Source organism: Aptenodytes forsteri, unplaced genomic scaffold (assembly GCF_000699145.1).
Source record: "Aptenodytes forsteri isolate BGI_AS27 unplaced genomic scaffold, ASM69914v1 Scaffold95, whole genome shotgun sequence".
NCBI lineage: Eukaryota > Metazoa > Chordata > Aves > Sphenisciformes > Spheniscidae > Aptenodytes > Aptenodytes forsteri.
The window spans coordinates 1,163,491-1,179,625 of record NW_008794624.1 but is presented as its reverse complement, the minus strand read 5'-3'; the positions used below and the strand labels follow the sequence as shown (position 1 = coordinate 1,179,625).

Here is a 16,135-nt window from a genome sequence, read left to right as displayed (position 1 = left end):
GGGTGGTGATAAAAAAAAAGATTAAAAAAAAAAAAAAAAAAAAAGGCATCACCAGTAATTTTAGAGAGGCAGGCATGACTTGATCTTGTCCTCTTCAAACTTGCTGAGATGCATGATCGTTAGGGTCACATGCTATTCAAGCTAAGGGCTGGTGCTATAGAAAGGGCAATACCCAAAGACAAAGTGAAGAGAATTATATACTCCTCCAAGTCTGGTGTAGGCAGTGTCTTGATTAGGACAGTAAGCTATGGGTTTCTCCTCCAGGTAACCGGGAAATAGACCTCTATTTCCTGCTGAAGAAAGCTGTGATCTGACACGGTTTGGCATGAAGTCATAGAAATAAACCAAAGGTTTGGGCAAAAATAAAGGTAGCGTGAACAAAGTGTTCCGATTACTGTTTTTGTCATGTATATCATTAGTATACTGTACACTGTTTCTACACTTTATTGTAGTTTTTAATAGATTTTGAGGTTAAAGTACAGACATACAGTGAACCCTCAGGATCCATGATTTCTAAAATTTTTTTTTTTTTTAATTTCTAAATTTGAATTCTAAAAATCCTGTTAAACTAGAAGAAATGTGACAATTAAGGAATAGGATGGTATACTTCCAGCAAGGGAGCTGAATCTTATTTTCTATGTTCATTTTCAGTATTCAAGAGAACAAGGGAGTGCAGAACTATCAGTAAAAGTCAGAAACCACTTCTCACTAAGTTTTTGTATGCTACATGTAATATACAGCTTTGTTAATCACATTGTGAAAATTGAAAAGCAGGAAAGAATAAGTGAGGTTCACTGACCAACATTCATTTTAATAAAGATTTTGTATTGGTCCTATCATTATAAAAGCTGCCTTTCACCACAAAGGCTTCAGGTTTTACCTGGTTTAGAACTTTTTGGAGATACGGTGTTCCCATCCGATCTGCCATGTGCCTATATGCTGGGTGGGAAAGAAAGAATTTCCTTTCTGCTAGAAGAGCCGCCTTTATGTCCTTCTTCCCATCAATGTCTTTCTGGCTTCTGTTTACAACACCAATATAACCTAAAACAACACAAAACCAATGGGTAAGTCAATGCAGCTATTGCCTGAACTACTGAATTCATAGTAAGTAGAACTAGACTGCCACAGTTCAATCAAAACGTTCCAATTTAGGCATGTCAGATATTGTTTACAAGTACTGTAATGACCTTAACAGTGTCTAAATTGTTCATCCTGTTTATGTATAATAGATATACTTCCTTTTAAATCACTGAATCAAATACAGAAATATCTGAAACTTTGGTGTACCCCAAAGAAACCACTTAAAAATAAACAAACAAAAAAACCCCAAAACAAAATCAAAACACACACCCAGGTCTACATAGATAAATGATATGATATTAGCAAAATAAAGGAAAATTTATTGTCTTTCGCTGGACCAACATGCTCCATGGGAGGAGATGGTGGTCTCATCAATAAATTATAACTAGAATAAAAATTCTTGATATGGTTAACTGCATGAGCAACTGTGACGGTAGCTGCCAGAACAATCACATGGAAAATTTCTGGAAGGGGTCAAAACTTCGTTTACAGTGAGATTACCAAAACTCTGGTGCTTGCTTCTGTCATATGCAACGAAAAAAGATTCCTTTGTTACAAGGGACAGCAACCTGGCACAGAAAAGAAAACTGGCTATCAACTTGTGCTGACATTTCTTGTTTCCTCTGGAAGATGCCGTGTATTTTCCAGGTCCAGAAAAAAAAATATTTTACTTGCAGGATATTTTTAGCACAGCCCTCTTTTATGCTTGCTGAATAGAAAACGATAAAAGCTAAGAACTCATCAAGTCCAGCATAACCTTTGATTCACCTCCAGGACTCCCAAACACCACGCTTATCCAAACCACCTTCTGGACTGCAAAGAATATAGGCAACTGAACATTCTCACCTCTACGAAGAGGGAGTAGTTTGTTTTCTAGAATTTCTCTTGCATCTGTTCCTTCATCCATCAGATCCAATTTTGTGATCACACCGATGGTCCTAAGGCCTGACCAGGGTAGAGGCAGGAGGAAAAAGATAGCAAAAAATCATTTATATTCAGGAAGAACAATTACATCTTACAATTATATAACAACAGATATGTGACATTCTCGAAGCATGTATCACACAATACCAGCTACAACTGCAAGTTATGGTATGTCTGGAAAAGAAGGGATCATCATTGCCAGTGCTGAAACGTGTTCCTCAAATCTCTTTAACAAGGCTCAGCATTCCTATGATGTGACTGTATAAAATTTATGATGCCAGTATCCAGAAATCCCATCAGCACCACGGTCCATTTTGCTAGGTACTACAAAAATTTCTAGATAAGCATTGCCCCACTTGCTTATAAGAGATAGTGACAAAATTTTAAAAATACATTTACAGCATCATTACCTGAATTACACTGAGCTAACGAACAGTTATTGTAATGTTGAAGCCTATATGAGAATGTATATATACACATCTATATTATATCTTATAAATTATATTTCACACAAGAGTTGGTCAGTTACTTCCAATTATGTTACTGCACTTGAGAACAAAAAGTGGTTATGTTCAATCATGCTTACCTTGAGGGTCCACTTCCTTAGCTAACTTCAGCGCATCCGAGTTGGCCAGATCAGTGTTAGCTGGAGTCACAGCCAGTATCAGACAGTTTTCTCGAGAGATGAACTGCATTATCATGTCTCTGATCTGCTGCTCAATATCTGGAGGCTGATCCCCTACTGGCACTTTAGTGATTCCCGGCAAATCAATGAGAGTCAGGCTTAATACTATACGGAAAACACAGGATCATAAAACTGGTTAGCACGCAAGACATGTCTAAAGAGGTCTACACATCTATGGCTGCAGACAAATTTTAGTAACATAAAACCCCACATAATTACCTCTATAGGTATATAAAACTGTCAATGGTTCAAACAAAATGCCTGACAATCTGAAAAGTACACTTGTTTCCCTGTTGGTTTTTCATGTGTGGATTTATTAGTACTATAATATTTTAAACATTACAATTGGCATAGAAGAATGATACTTATACTGAACATCCTTGAAGGCTCTTAGACAAATGAACATGGCTTTCTGAGCTTTTACCACCAACAGGAGCACAGACAACAGACCATTCCCATTGCATCTTTCAAATCAACCCAAAACAGGCCTTTTTTTTTTTTTTTTTTAAATACAGTCCTTCTCCGACCATGTTTTCAACAGTGTCTCCAATTAAGAAATTCAAAAAAAAGTCAATAGCTAGCCTAACTTATATAGCAAAATTCTTGTTAAGGGGTTTGGGGGTATGTTGTTGTTTTGGGTTTTTGGGTTTATTCTTTTTTTACTCTAACTTCTTAAGAAAATTAAGAAACATGAAAAGGTTTATCCATTAAGAAAACCTGTTTTGCTCTGGCATGATTTCCCCAGTACAGGCCACAATGCCAACTAGAAGCATCTTAGCTTGTTCAGCCAGTACTGGGGTAACAGGGTATCCTTTAGACAAATGAGAAAGACGCAGTTCCTAGAAAGAAAACACCAGAAGTATATTTGAGGTCTAGCTACAGACAACAGTTGTCAGACAACAGTTGCTGAACTAAAAGACTAATCCTAATAAAACAAAGTAAGAGCATTAGGTAGGAAATTTTCACTTTCTCCTGGAGTCAGCATGTTCAACAAAAAAGCTTTGAGGCAGGGCATTTAGTTCAGCTCCTCTCCAGTTGGCTATGCCACATCTGTATAGCAGAGAAGGGCTCAGGGGCATATGTTTACAGCCAAGGCTGCTCATGGTATATCAAAGGGAGGTTCAGCATCTTTTTAATTACCTCTCCTCTTATTTTAATCTTTCTGTCCTTTGATTTGCAATGAAGACATCAGATGAGGTCGTTAGAAGAATAAAGTGCTTCAGCCAAACACACTGCTTTTCTCCTGTATCCAAGACAGATTCAATGCAAAGCATTTTCTATAGATTGCCTTCATTAAATTGGGCAGATGGCAACCAGAGGAACTAACTTTGATCTATACTGGGGGTCTACAACAGAAAGCAGCTTCAAACACCATTATTGTCTAAATACATTTTTAGTGACAGCGAACAATAAACATCCAATAGGGCAGGGAGACATAATGACTTTCTAGATCACTGATCAGGGAATCCATCTGGAGGATGGCAAAAAGAAGTTTTGCCAGTAAGTCTCCCATCTCCTATTATTTGTCTTTACTAGCGAGCTACTAACTAACGGTATATGTACTGGGGAAGAGATTGGTTTCATCCTGATGAAGACTGAGAATATTTTTAAATCATGAGAATATTAAATGGGACAGAGAGTCTGTGTTCTCCAGCTCTAGTGGCAACAGCTCTCCACCATTGACTGGTTTTGTAACACAGGAGAAGTTGAAGATTCTTCCAGATATACATCCACTTTTGGTTCAACTCAATCTCAGCAGTTTTTTCATCCCAGAAGACTTCTGATCGAGCAATGGGAACACATACAAAAGGAGATAGCTAGACAGAGCTAAAAAATACATTACATGACAGAAATATAAAGTAGAATGATTTTACCTACCATGTGGAGAATATATTCTTAAATTAATAGGAATTGAAGAAATGCCTTTGTTCACTCCTGTTATTCTATCTGTTTCTACTTCAATTTCCTGACGAACTTCATCAAAATCAGTAAATTTCCTCCCTTTGCAGTGTAGAAATTCAGCATACTCTGTGAAAAATATCAATAGCAACTCTGTATTTCACAGGCTTATAGACTTGGACACCCACTTTCAAGCTCCTAGTATTCTTCAGATGTGTATGCACAAAAGGATGTCCTCATGGATGGCAGGAAAGCATTATATATGAGCACATGCTATAGATATGATTGCACAGATGAAAACCAGCCTACAACAAGAAAGGGTTAGTTAAAAAGTCAAGTTGACTGGATATGATTTACTGCTTTTATCTTTAGCATGTCATCTTCTGGAACAACCTGAAAGATTCAAATAGATACTGTTTACATTAATAGAATAAGGAACAGATGGTGAATCAGATTCTGAGTTTTCATCTGATTACATTTGCCTGTAATACATCAATAAATTGAAGAAAAGGAATTCAAGCTCTGTATCATGAAAGATTATTAGCATGTGATTTCAAAATCTAACAGCCCACATTACACCTGATTTTAACAAAGGAGTTCTGTACATTTTTACAATTACATCATGAAAATAAGATCACTTAAAAACACTGTAAGGTTTTTAAATGTAACTCATTTCCTAAAGACTTCTTGTAGTCTAAATCCAAACTGTGCTTAAGAAGTTTGTAAAAGCTTTTACAGATACAGTTGTGATTTTGCTGAAGTGGGAGAACACAATGAATTCCTAAGGCTTCAATATCATACAACTTGCCCTCTTACCTTAAAAGGGCATCAAACAGGAATCAGGGACAGATACAGTCTCATTTGTTAGACTTGAACTTGACACTTGGTCCCTGCTTCGACTCTTGAATCCAAATACTTATTCTATTTATTGTATGCTTCTGAATTTCCTGCCCTAGAGATGCATAACCAAAACTACATTTCAGGATTTTAAAACTGGAGCTTCTTCCTTCAAACAGGGCAAAACAGAACACAAAAGTTTATCTCACATAGCAAGGCCATAATCAGAAATAATGACATAAATGGTAATCACAGATATAAGCTCACATCCTGTCCCCACAAGGTCTAAGCAGTAGGACCGGACAAAGGCTGGACAGAGTTGTGTATGTCCATTTCATCCCGCAATCAAGGCCTGATCTCAAAGTTCCATTTAGGTGTTTCTTCCCTAGAAAACATTTGGTAAAAAGCCCTCAAACATCAGGGCAAAGAGCTTGCTTGGTACTCAAAGAAAGAACAGCAGCTCAGGAGACCTGACCCGAGAATACAGATTAATAGAGGGCCTTACGTATCAGTACTGAAGTCTGTTTCCCAAAAGTCACTTTATTACTATTGTTGACAGAGCTGTTAAAAAAAAAAAAGTCAAATCCACACATGAAACCATAACAATAGTTAAAGCAAACTGAAAGCCAATAAAGGAGAGAGAGGAGGGGAAAGCGACAAACACCGATGTTGCTGCGCTACAATACCATAATCCCTCCAGATTCAAAGTGCCAGGGACAGGGAAACCCACCCTTGTTAAGACAAAAATAATACATCTTTTATTTTAAAAATAAGGGAGCACCTAACAAAAACCTCCATCTTACTTTTGACAACTTAAGAATTCTAGAATATCTTATATTCCTTTTTAGCTCTAGCAGCAAAATGACAATGAATGGGGGTTTTGTATGTTTCAATGTCAACTGTTTATTAAAAAAAGGAATATTCAAATATTTCAAAGTGAATGATAATATGGTGCACAAAATAAGATATCTCAGTTGCTCTAGCACATTTGAGAATTCACATTTGTAAAATTTGTCATCTCAAAGTTGGAAAATAGCTACCTAGAAAAAAAGAGCTGACGAGTGGTTCTTATTTTGTCCCAGTTCTTCATGCACTGCTCCTGGCATAACATAAAATGTATTCTTCTTAGTTACTTTTTTTTTTTTTAATAGTGGTTCATCAGATTTTCTCAAAAAAAATATTTCAAAATTCAGTAATTAATACTTGGTGCCTAGTTGTAATCAGTTGACTGACTCAGCTTATAGTCAAGGAAGCTTTTCTTTTTGTTCCACTTAACACTCAGTAACAGAATGAGCCCCTATCTGAAATGGCTTCAAGGTAATTAAAATGAAAATGTTTACTACTTTTTAGCTGTGTTAATATTTATCAATAGCTCATTCCTCCCAGTGACATCTGTGGTCCCACTAGTTCTGAAGGAACAGACTTTACAACGGTTCATAACCTGTGGTGCCACGCACAGCCTACGGAATAAAAATTAAAATGAACAAGCAGCGCTTTGTTTTGCTCCTCTCAGCCCTTAGCCTGTCCTTGGTAATGATGCCTTTAGCCAGACTGGAGAAGCACATGCTTTAATGCAATCTTCAGTTTTCACCTTTCATACACAGAAGAATACTAGGAAAACATTTTATTTACGTTTTTGTGGGAATGGACACAAAGCCAGACAAGAAAAAGTGATCCTGCCTAATGTCTAGTTTTCAGACATGTATTTTCTGTATAAAACTGAAGTTACATTAAGAGAAAGAACAATTAGATACAAAATTAAAACATTGTCTTTGCATGTAGAATACTTTTTTCCCCCAGACTCATTCAAAGCACCTTGGATAACATAGAGTGAAAAAGCTACCACAGCATAGTTCTCTTACTGCATCCAACCACAACTGTCATGATAAGTGATTATTTCTCTCTTCAATTCTGATGAAATTAGTCAAATCATACAAACAGGTGTTATGGGATAACATCTTTGAAAATGCTTCTCATTTTTCCTGTGAGTTATTTCTCCCTATGCTTTTATGATTTAATCTACCACAATGTTAAATTGTTATTAACAATAAATAGCCACTGTTGTTTTCAAACCATTTAAATTACATACACACTTGAGAGCTTTCATAAATCTGTCTCTAAGCTAAAGAGAGCCGAGTTAGGTACGCCATGTGATGAGACATGGAACAGCCCTTAGAAATACATGAGACAAAACTGTTACTGAACCCAAGATAAAAGACACCTACCACACCTTTATTTACAAGCTTGCTACCCTGTAATAAAAAAATAAATTAGACTGATATGACAGGGTTTTTTCCCTTGACGAATTTGTGTTGGCTGCTATTCATCTCAAGTACCTTTCAGATTGTTAGTTAATAACTAATTACAGATTTCTTTTTCCTAAAAGTGAACTTTGACTGATTTTTCTGTCACTTTATTATCTTTTTGAAGATGGGCGAATATAGAGCCATTTTCCAGTCTTTCAATGAGGGGATTCCATCTTTCCTGATGTCACTGAGCATCAACCTGAGATCAAGGAAACAAAACCACTTCTAAAATCAAGTATTCGTGGGTATGATACATTTGTCCCAACATGAGCTGAAGCCCATGCCCCGTTCGAGGGTGCTGATGGGAGAACTGGCCAAGCCCTCAAACCCATGCTGCCAGACCTCAGCAGTCACTGCTGATGAGCTCAGGTTACTCCAGGCACTGTTACCAGTACACACACACAGACAGCAGCAAGGAAGATTTGCAGTTGCAAAGGAAGATTTGCAGTCTCTGCAACCTTACACTAGCAGCTTAAATTCAGGTTTCAGACCAGCAGCGCTATCCCTCTTCCAGCATATCAGTCCTATTTGGGTGATGAGTCTTCCACTGTCTCAGGAAGGGGTCACCAGTCACTACCACCTTTTCCCCATGGTGACGTCACTTTTTAGCTTTTGGGGTACGCACCTCCCACATCTTTACTGGTCTCTACAGTATCCCTGTTCGTCGTCTGAATGAGTGGCTGCCAAAGACTGGGATCCAGAAAACAGCAGCCACTGTCTTCCTTTCCTCCCTGCAAAGTGCCCAGTCTCTCCCCTACTATTGGCACTGTAGCACCTTTCTAGTTTTTGTCCTTGAAGACCTCCAGATGCCTTCCTACTAACGAAGTATCTAAGATCATTTGTGTTAGCTGAAATACCAATCTAAATTCTTTTTATAAAATATTCATTTTCTATTAGAGGATTGGTTTTGCCACCAGATGGCAATAAAAGATGGCTATGCTTGAGGAATAGTCTCACAACAAAAGATACTTGCATTAAAGCTCAGCAATTTCAATAGAAGAGAGCACCTGCAAGACTTCAGAAAAAAAGTCAGAATGTCTTTTGAACTTTATGGTGATTTACTTTCCACTTAGTGTTCTAATTAACAGAACTGGAACAAATGTGGGTATTGTACATACGACTCATTCATCTAAAAATGTCCACCTCAATAATGATTTTCAAAATCTGTTAATCTGCCACTTCTTTAGCAAAGAGACTGAAGCAAGACCATGAAGCAAAGCTGAAATTCCTCCAAAAACAGTTGTCAAAGTGAGGAAAATAACCTTCCTAGAGCCAAGATATTTTAACATGTAAATAACAACTAACAGGATTTATATAGCAGGCAATATATTTTTAACAAACAGAAGACCTACAACAAAGGCTTCACCCAAAACCTGAGTACATTTTTTGTTGTCACTGCTGTTTGAAAAACATAATACCTAGTCTCAAGAAATCTAGATAATTATTTCACTTCCATAGACAGGAGAAAGCACAGCAAGAGGACGAACAGATTGCCTAAGGTTATACAGAATGTGTGGCAACAGAAAAAACAAACACACACAAAAACCCAACCCACCTCTCAAGACCTTCTCAGGCATTTCAAGTCATTACCTTCGCAAAGCTTACTCAGCAGCACCATCATTTAAAAGTATATATTAACTCCTTCAAAAAGTATTTCATCTTATTGAAGTATTAGATCAAAGAATCACCAAGCTAGGAAGTATACTGAAAGTTGTGAAACAAAAAACTTAGAATGTTTAAGAAATAGGTTTTAACATATATAAATTAAGGCATACCAACTCAAAGGAAGAAAAACCTACCAGCTCACTAGCCCTCCTTTAAGAAATTATGGTAACACGTGACAAATTGCTACAGGTTAGCATGCTTACTGGCAAAACTTGCAGAGAGAAGATTAAGAGTTGAAATGGAACTAATGTACCTTACACAGAATTCAGTTACATTGCTCCAAGACTACTGAACACTAATGCAGCCTTAAAATTCTTGTCCCAGGTCAGCTGTGTGCCAACACTTACATCTTAAAGACACACAGGGAAAAAAATCCTTCTAAAAACACAACTAGAGGAATATGTAATGCATTCTTCCTCTTGAAAAGGAATCATGAGTAAGAAAGAGAGAGACCAGCACTCTACAATCATTGGTAACTGCTGAAATACCACACCAGTTTAGCATTTAAAACAAATGCTGTCTGGTGAGAAAGAATGAGCTCTATGTATCTTACACAGCAGCAGTCAAATACTGGAAGAACCAGCATGTCTTTTGCCTGAATTTAGACATCAGACTCTCACAAAATAAACTGCCCTCACATCCAACTTCTCACCCAAGAAAAGAGTAGGTGGAATTCTTCCCGTGTACATCCTCTGAACGGCTAAGCTAATTTATCACAGCTGTCTTGCTTGACTTGTAAAACCTGAAGTTCACCATCAGACAGCCTCCTAGCTAACAGCACCCTGTCCACACCTGTGCCTTCTAAAAACTCATTGAATTGCATCTTCCCAGATGGGACTATTTTCTCCAAAACCATTCTCTACTCTGAGCTCCTTCAGAGACTAGCAACAACGAAGGCACAAGAGTCTTGATAGACCTGACACTAGACATTCCCAATGCTGTGGAATTGCCCCGGGCCAAATGCAGCGACCTGAAAGTAGAACATCAAGCTGCACCTGGATTGTTTAGCATGCTTGATGTCAGATGGGAACTCTTTTTCAGTTGTGACTTCTGGGTGGGAAACAGAGCTGCATCACCAGAATTTAGGTCTGTTTAATACAGAACAAAGATTGCATACTTATTTGGTGTAATTCTCTCTTTCAGCAAGACATCGTATATGCCATTTTTCTTCAGTAGAAGAAGAGCAACTGAACCGAAAACAAGAGATGAAGAATAAGAATGAAAAATTGTGACCCCACCTACAGCACTGTCAATGAACTACTTTGGGACAAATAATAAGTATCAGCCAGCATCTTCTGCAAGAAGAAAGGCACCTTGGAGCCCCAAAATATTTACAATTTTTTTTTCTCCTCTCTCCTCTAGCCAGTACAGTAGTTTATTGGATACAGACCACATTAACAATTCCATTTGAAATGCAGCTGGACAGTCCCAAAAGAGACTCAAAGTAGGATAGTCAAGAACAAGTCAGAGTCTTTCAGAGGACTGTAAATTATTTTTAACATCCATATTTTGACTTATTCTATGCTACTAGGTATTTCTCACATTACCAAAGTCGGAGGAAAATAGTCACAACTACTAAAGACTGTCTTGTCAGTTGCAATATTTAATTAAAACCTTTGTCTTTGCCTCCAAGATTTCAGCAGAGTGCATCATTTGCATGGATGTGGAAGTGCAAATGGCGTAAAGCCATTTAGGAATTGTACTGTTCCCACCAAAAAATGTTAGTCATTAAAGGAGGTCAACAGGTCACTACAAAATAGCTTTGTACTAATCACACTGGTTTGCACTACAAAATAGCTTTGTACTAATCACACAGGTTTGTTTTGTTTTTTTTTTTAAAAGGAGCAAGTAAACAAAATAAAAAAAAAATACTCCACATCTCATAAGATAAACTTCTTCGTATTTAATTGTTTCAGGTTACCCCTTGCATATTCGCATTTTTAAAGCACATAAAGAGACCCACTCTTTACCCAGACGTGTCAGGTCTTTCAGATGTTGGAGGGCCCCTGATAACTCCTCACAACCAAATCCTGCTGCACCTTTCCATGACATGTCGAACCCTAATAACAAGTGGTCAGAGTTTCCTCTTGGGTGTGCACAAATGCCTCAGCTGCCAATCTTTATCCCTTAGTGCAATGACTCAAAGTTAAATGAAGCTTTAACCTCCTCTGTCAATCAAATTCACATTCCAAAAAGATTCTCAGCCAGTTCCAAAATGTTGCTGAAGTATCTTGCAGTCATCTCTGCATGCCTATACAGAAAGTGCCCCCTCCTTCCCAAGGAATACTGTAAGATTAAGAATAGTTACTTTTAAAAGAGTCAAGAAAGATCCTAGGATTAGAGACCAGTTAAGCTTGCTACAGCAGCAAGAACCTGATACAGTCCTCTAATTACTTTCTATAACATTTTAGATAATTAAGGACTTGATAAAAATCAGTCCAGCATCTGCTTCCTGCAAAAGAGCACTGTGCTCCTCTAAGCAGTTTTCTTTATTTTCCTTTTTTTTTAAATTAGTTCAGAAAGGTAAAGGCGACTTAAAAGATAAAGTTATTCGGAATTTCACCACCAAAACCAACAACAGCTAAACATAGTTTAAAGAAAGTAATAAAATAATTAAAGTTTGCATTTTAAAGGTCTTGGCACCTAATCCCAAACAAGAAATACACAGCATTTCCCAAAGGGAGAAATATGTCTTAACATACAGGAAAAACAAAATTAGGCTGAAGTTCAGTTCTCCAGAATTTTTAAAGTTTTTGTTGTGTTATTTAAGTTATAATGAAGAACTACTTTTCAGCAGAGAAGGTACCTGTACAGAAACCTAGAGGCTACCTAAAGCTAGTAATACTATGTGAACATATTAATGGGGAAAATACCAGAAAGAGAGAAGCCCTTTCATTGCCCCCTTAACCAAGGGACAATGATTTTACAAAATAGAGCAATACAGACAAGTCAGGGCAAGTTTAGGATGGATGTCTAGGAACAAGTACTTAACCACTTGAGGTTAGAGTGTAAGAGTTTACTTACTAATTCATATGTCACTGCAGTTTAGTCATTGTATTGGGTTTGCGTGGCAAGGTTTTGGTAGCAGGGGGCTACAGGGGTGGCTTCTGCAAGAAGCTGCTAGAAGCTTCCCCCATGTCCAACAGAGCCAATGCCAGCCGGCTCCAAGACGGACCCACCACTGACCAAGGCCGAGCCCATCAGCGACAGTGGTAGCCCCTCTGGGATAACATATTTAAGAAGGGAAAAAAAAAAAACTGCGCTGGAGCAGGTGGATGCACTCAAAGAAGGCTGTGACCCCACGGTAAGCCTGCACTGGAGCAGGCTCCTGGCAGGACCCGTGACCCTGTGGAAAGAGGAGCCCACGCTGGAGCAGGTTTGCTGGCAGGACTTGTGACCCCGTGGGGGACCCATGCTGGAGCAGTTTGTGAAGAACTGCAGCCCGTGGGAAGGACTCACGTTGGAGAAGTCTGTGGAGGACTGTCTCCTGTGGGAGGGACCCCACGCTGGAGCAGGGGAAGAGTGTGAGGAGTCCTCCCCCTGAGGAGGAAGGAGCAGCAGAGACAATGTGTGATGAACTGACCACAACCCCCAGTCCCTGTTCCCCTGCGCAGCTAGTGCAGTTAGGTAGAGAATTCAGGAGTGAAGTTGAGCCCAGGAAGAAGGGAGGGGTGGGGGGAAGGTGTTTTAAAATTTGGTTTTATTTCTCACTACCCTACTCTGATTTGATTGGTAATAAATTAAACTAATTTCCCCAAGTCAAGTTTTGCCTGTGACAGTAATTGCTGAGTGATCTCTTCCTGTCCTTATCTCGGCCCACGAGCCTTTCATTATATTTTCTCTCCCCTGTCCAGCTGAGGAGTGGGTGTGATAGAGCAGCTTTGGTGGGCACCTGGCATCCAGCCAGGGTCAACCCACCACAGTCATTCTGTTAGGAATGCCAGCACAGAGCTCGATTCTTTTCTTTCTTCTGCTCTTACATGGTGCTGGGAAAATTAGGTGAAGATTCTCCATAGCTAAGCCTTATTCATGCATTTCTGCATGCTCTGTCAGAGATCAAAAACCAGATATGCAGAAATGGCAAGTGTTCATATTTCCAACTAAAACGAACTTGATCTTTTAATATATATATAAAGCACTCTAAGCATATTACACACATGAAAATCCTAAAGTTTCTAAGCTGAGCATACAGAAATACTGGGTTCCACGGTTCTTCCTTTCTCTTCCACAGTATAAACACTATGGAAAATTTCATAGAGGCACTGAAAGTATGAATGTGCTTTAAAAGCAGTAATTCAGAAAAAAAACTGGAGCCTAGGCAGACTGAAGTCTACCTTCCTCTTGAACAAAAAGGCCTTTTAGGAAAAAAAATGCACACAAAAACTTAATTACACCTCACACATAGGGACAGAGTAAAGTTCTACAGGCAGCTTCAATTTTGTTTCTTCCCCAGTTTCATCATGTTCCATAATTTAAAGAGCACTTTTTATTTTTAAATGCTGTTTTGGATGTTATTTCATCATATAGAAGTCAATAGTAAACCAGTGATTTTGTTGCTTACATTGGTTTAGATGCAACAACAACAATGAAAAATTTAATGATGGAAAACCATAGCTGCTTTTATGTATGCTAGGAAACTGAGCTACACAACAGCAGATTAAGTGCCCCTTGGAAGAGTACAAAGTGGTGAATTCCGATGAAAGATCTCAATACGTCACATAGCTCAGTGGTATACACATACTGTATTTTTATTTTTGACCAGACAAATACACAGAAGCCTTGTTCTCCCCCAGTCTACCTTCTGCTCTACTTAGTGCAGTGAGCCCAACCAAAAAAGACAAGTCACAAAAACAAGCTGTGTGGAATCAAATCTGTGTGCACTGGAGCAAGAGTTAAAGGTAGAAATACAGCAATTTTGGTGTGTTAACTAATACAACTGTAAAGCTCATCAAGAAATGAATAAATCAAAGCTAATTTCTAAAACACTTCGTATGTAATAATGTTTCTCCACTGCTTCAAGTTTCATCTTGGATTAAATTTACGATGTGCTCTAGGATTTAGATTTTACTGTTTTCCCAGATAAGACAATGAGATTAGCTGGTCCTGAGCATACAGTTTTGAAGCAGCGGGCCTTTGTTCCAGACAGGTGCAGCTAGACTTTCTTCACAGTGCTTAAGTTTTCCTAGAAATTTTCTTCCTCCTGCTGAAGTACATCACCACTTTGTCCAGGCATTGAACCAAAAAGAGAAAGAGGTTACCTGTTTTGGCAGTGATGAGTTGCAGGACCAACGGTCGTCTCGTTACAATTCCAGAACCTCGTGGAAGAAAATCCCTAGAAACATTAAAAAAATAGTTACTACCCAGAAAGCACTGTCCAGTTACATAAGATATTGGACTATGTGGAACCTCCTCTATACCTTCAGCTACAATGAAAATGGAAAGTTGGCAGGGATGGATTTACATCAAACACTACTATAAAGTAGGGCTGTTAATTTTGGTTCAAGATAGCAGTAGGTCATTAGACAAATACGTATTAAAACTAAATTCCTGTCTCGGGGCATTACCAATTCTCTTTCTTCATGACCATCATATGTAACATCTCAAAATTCACCTTGCATCGTAAGAGTACCTGAAGCCATGACCACATTTATCGGGCTTTAAATAAATGTGTCCTCACTTGATTTGAGGAGGGTATGGACATATGAATACACACGCACTCACACACCACACCAAAGCTCTGGCAAAACCAAATTGCCAGCAGTCTGCACCTACTCTTTCACACACTTAACTTCTGCCAGTTCAAATCCCCAAATAACTTTTCCAGCAACGTATCTGCCCAGAAGTTTCCGAGTGAAGGCTGAACCCTAGAAGTAGTCTGGGACAGCAGGAGGGAGTGTGTCCGTGGACCAGAAAGCAAGCAATGAAGCAAAGACAGCAACTCTGGCATATCACTATGCATCCCCATGATCCTTTCCATGCCTCCAAAGACAGGGAGACTCCCTATGCAACTGAAACCCTAGAAAAACTTTGAACCAATTGTTAGTTGCAAAACCAATGATCAGAAACACAAAGCAAAATAACAGACTTTTTTTTCCAGGGTCTTCCCCAGTTGCCATACCTATTATACTCTTACAAACCTTGAGATGACGTTCAGTGAGGGGCTTTGAAGAGTGCTCCCTTCAAATAAGCATCTTCAGAGGAATAAAATTCAGAGGTAAACAGTTAGTTTCAAAATCAGCTTAAGCTCATCGAAACCCCCTCCTTTTTCCTGCCTTTGCTGAATCACTTTCTTGCCTGCCTTAGCAGCATTGCTAACTCACCTCTCCAGCTCAGGTGAAAAGCAATGCAGCAAGTGGTTAGGGCATGAATTTTCAGTCAAACTGCAGAGCTGATCTGGGTGACCGTGTTATGACATGTGCTAGTGCCAGTACAAAGGGTGAAGCAGGAACATGCAGTGTGTTTGGGAGGGGTGGGGAGAAGGACGAGAGTCAAAGGAAGAAAGGTATAGCCCTGTCAGCCCTTTAGACAGAACTGCTTAGATGGGTCTGCTCAAGCCACTTGAGAAACCACATCTTAACTATAATCATTGCACACCTTCATACTGACCTTGTGCTGCTTAATGAATGCCTGATTTTAGCAGTTCCTTTAAGGTAGCACACAAAGCTGCAAGGTTTAAAACAAGCCTAGAGCGTACATCTATGAAAAATAAAACACAAATATTCCATCAAACTTCAGGATA

At 38.7% G+C, this 16,135-nt stretch overlaps 1 protein-coding gene across 1 annotated transcript in view; it reads right to left on the bottom strand.

Annotated features, from left to right (window-relative positions):
* Positions 1 to 15,035, bottom strand: part of DNM3 (dynamin 3) — a 167,484-nt gene extending 152,449 nt beyond the window's left edge. Inside the window, 6 exon segments of the mRNA XM_019470486.1 lie at positions 881 to 1,041; positions 1,927 to 2,025; positions 2,591 to 2,794; positions 4,568 to 4,717; positions 14,655 to 14,819; positions 15,026 to 15,035. Coding sequence (XP_019326031.1) covers positions 881 to 1,041; positions 1,927 to 2,025; positions 2,591 to 2,794; positions 4,568 to 4,717; positions 14,655 to 14,819; positions 15,026 to 15,035 — 789 coding nt within the window.
* Between the last annotated feature and the right edge of the window lie 1,100 nt (positions 15,036 to 16,135).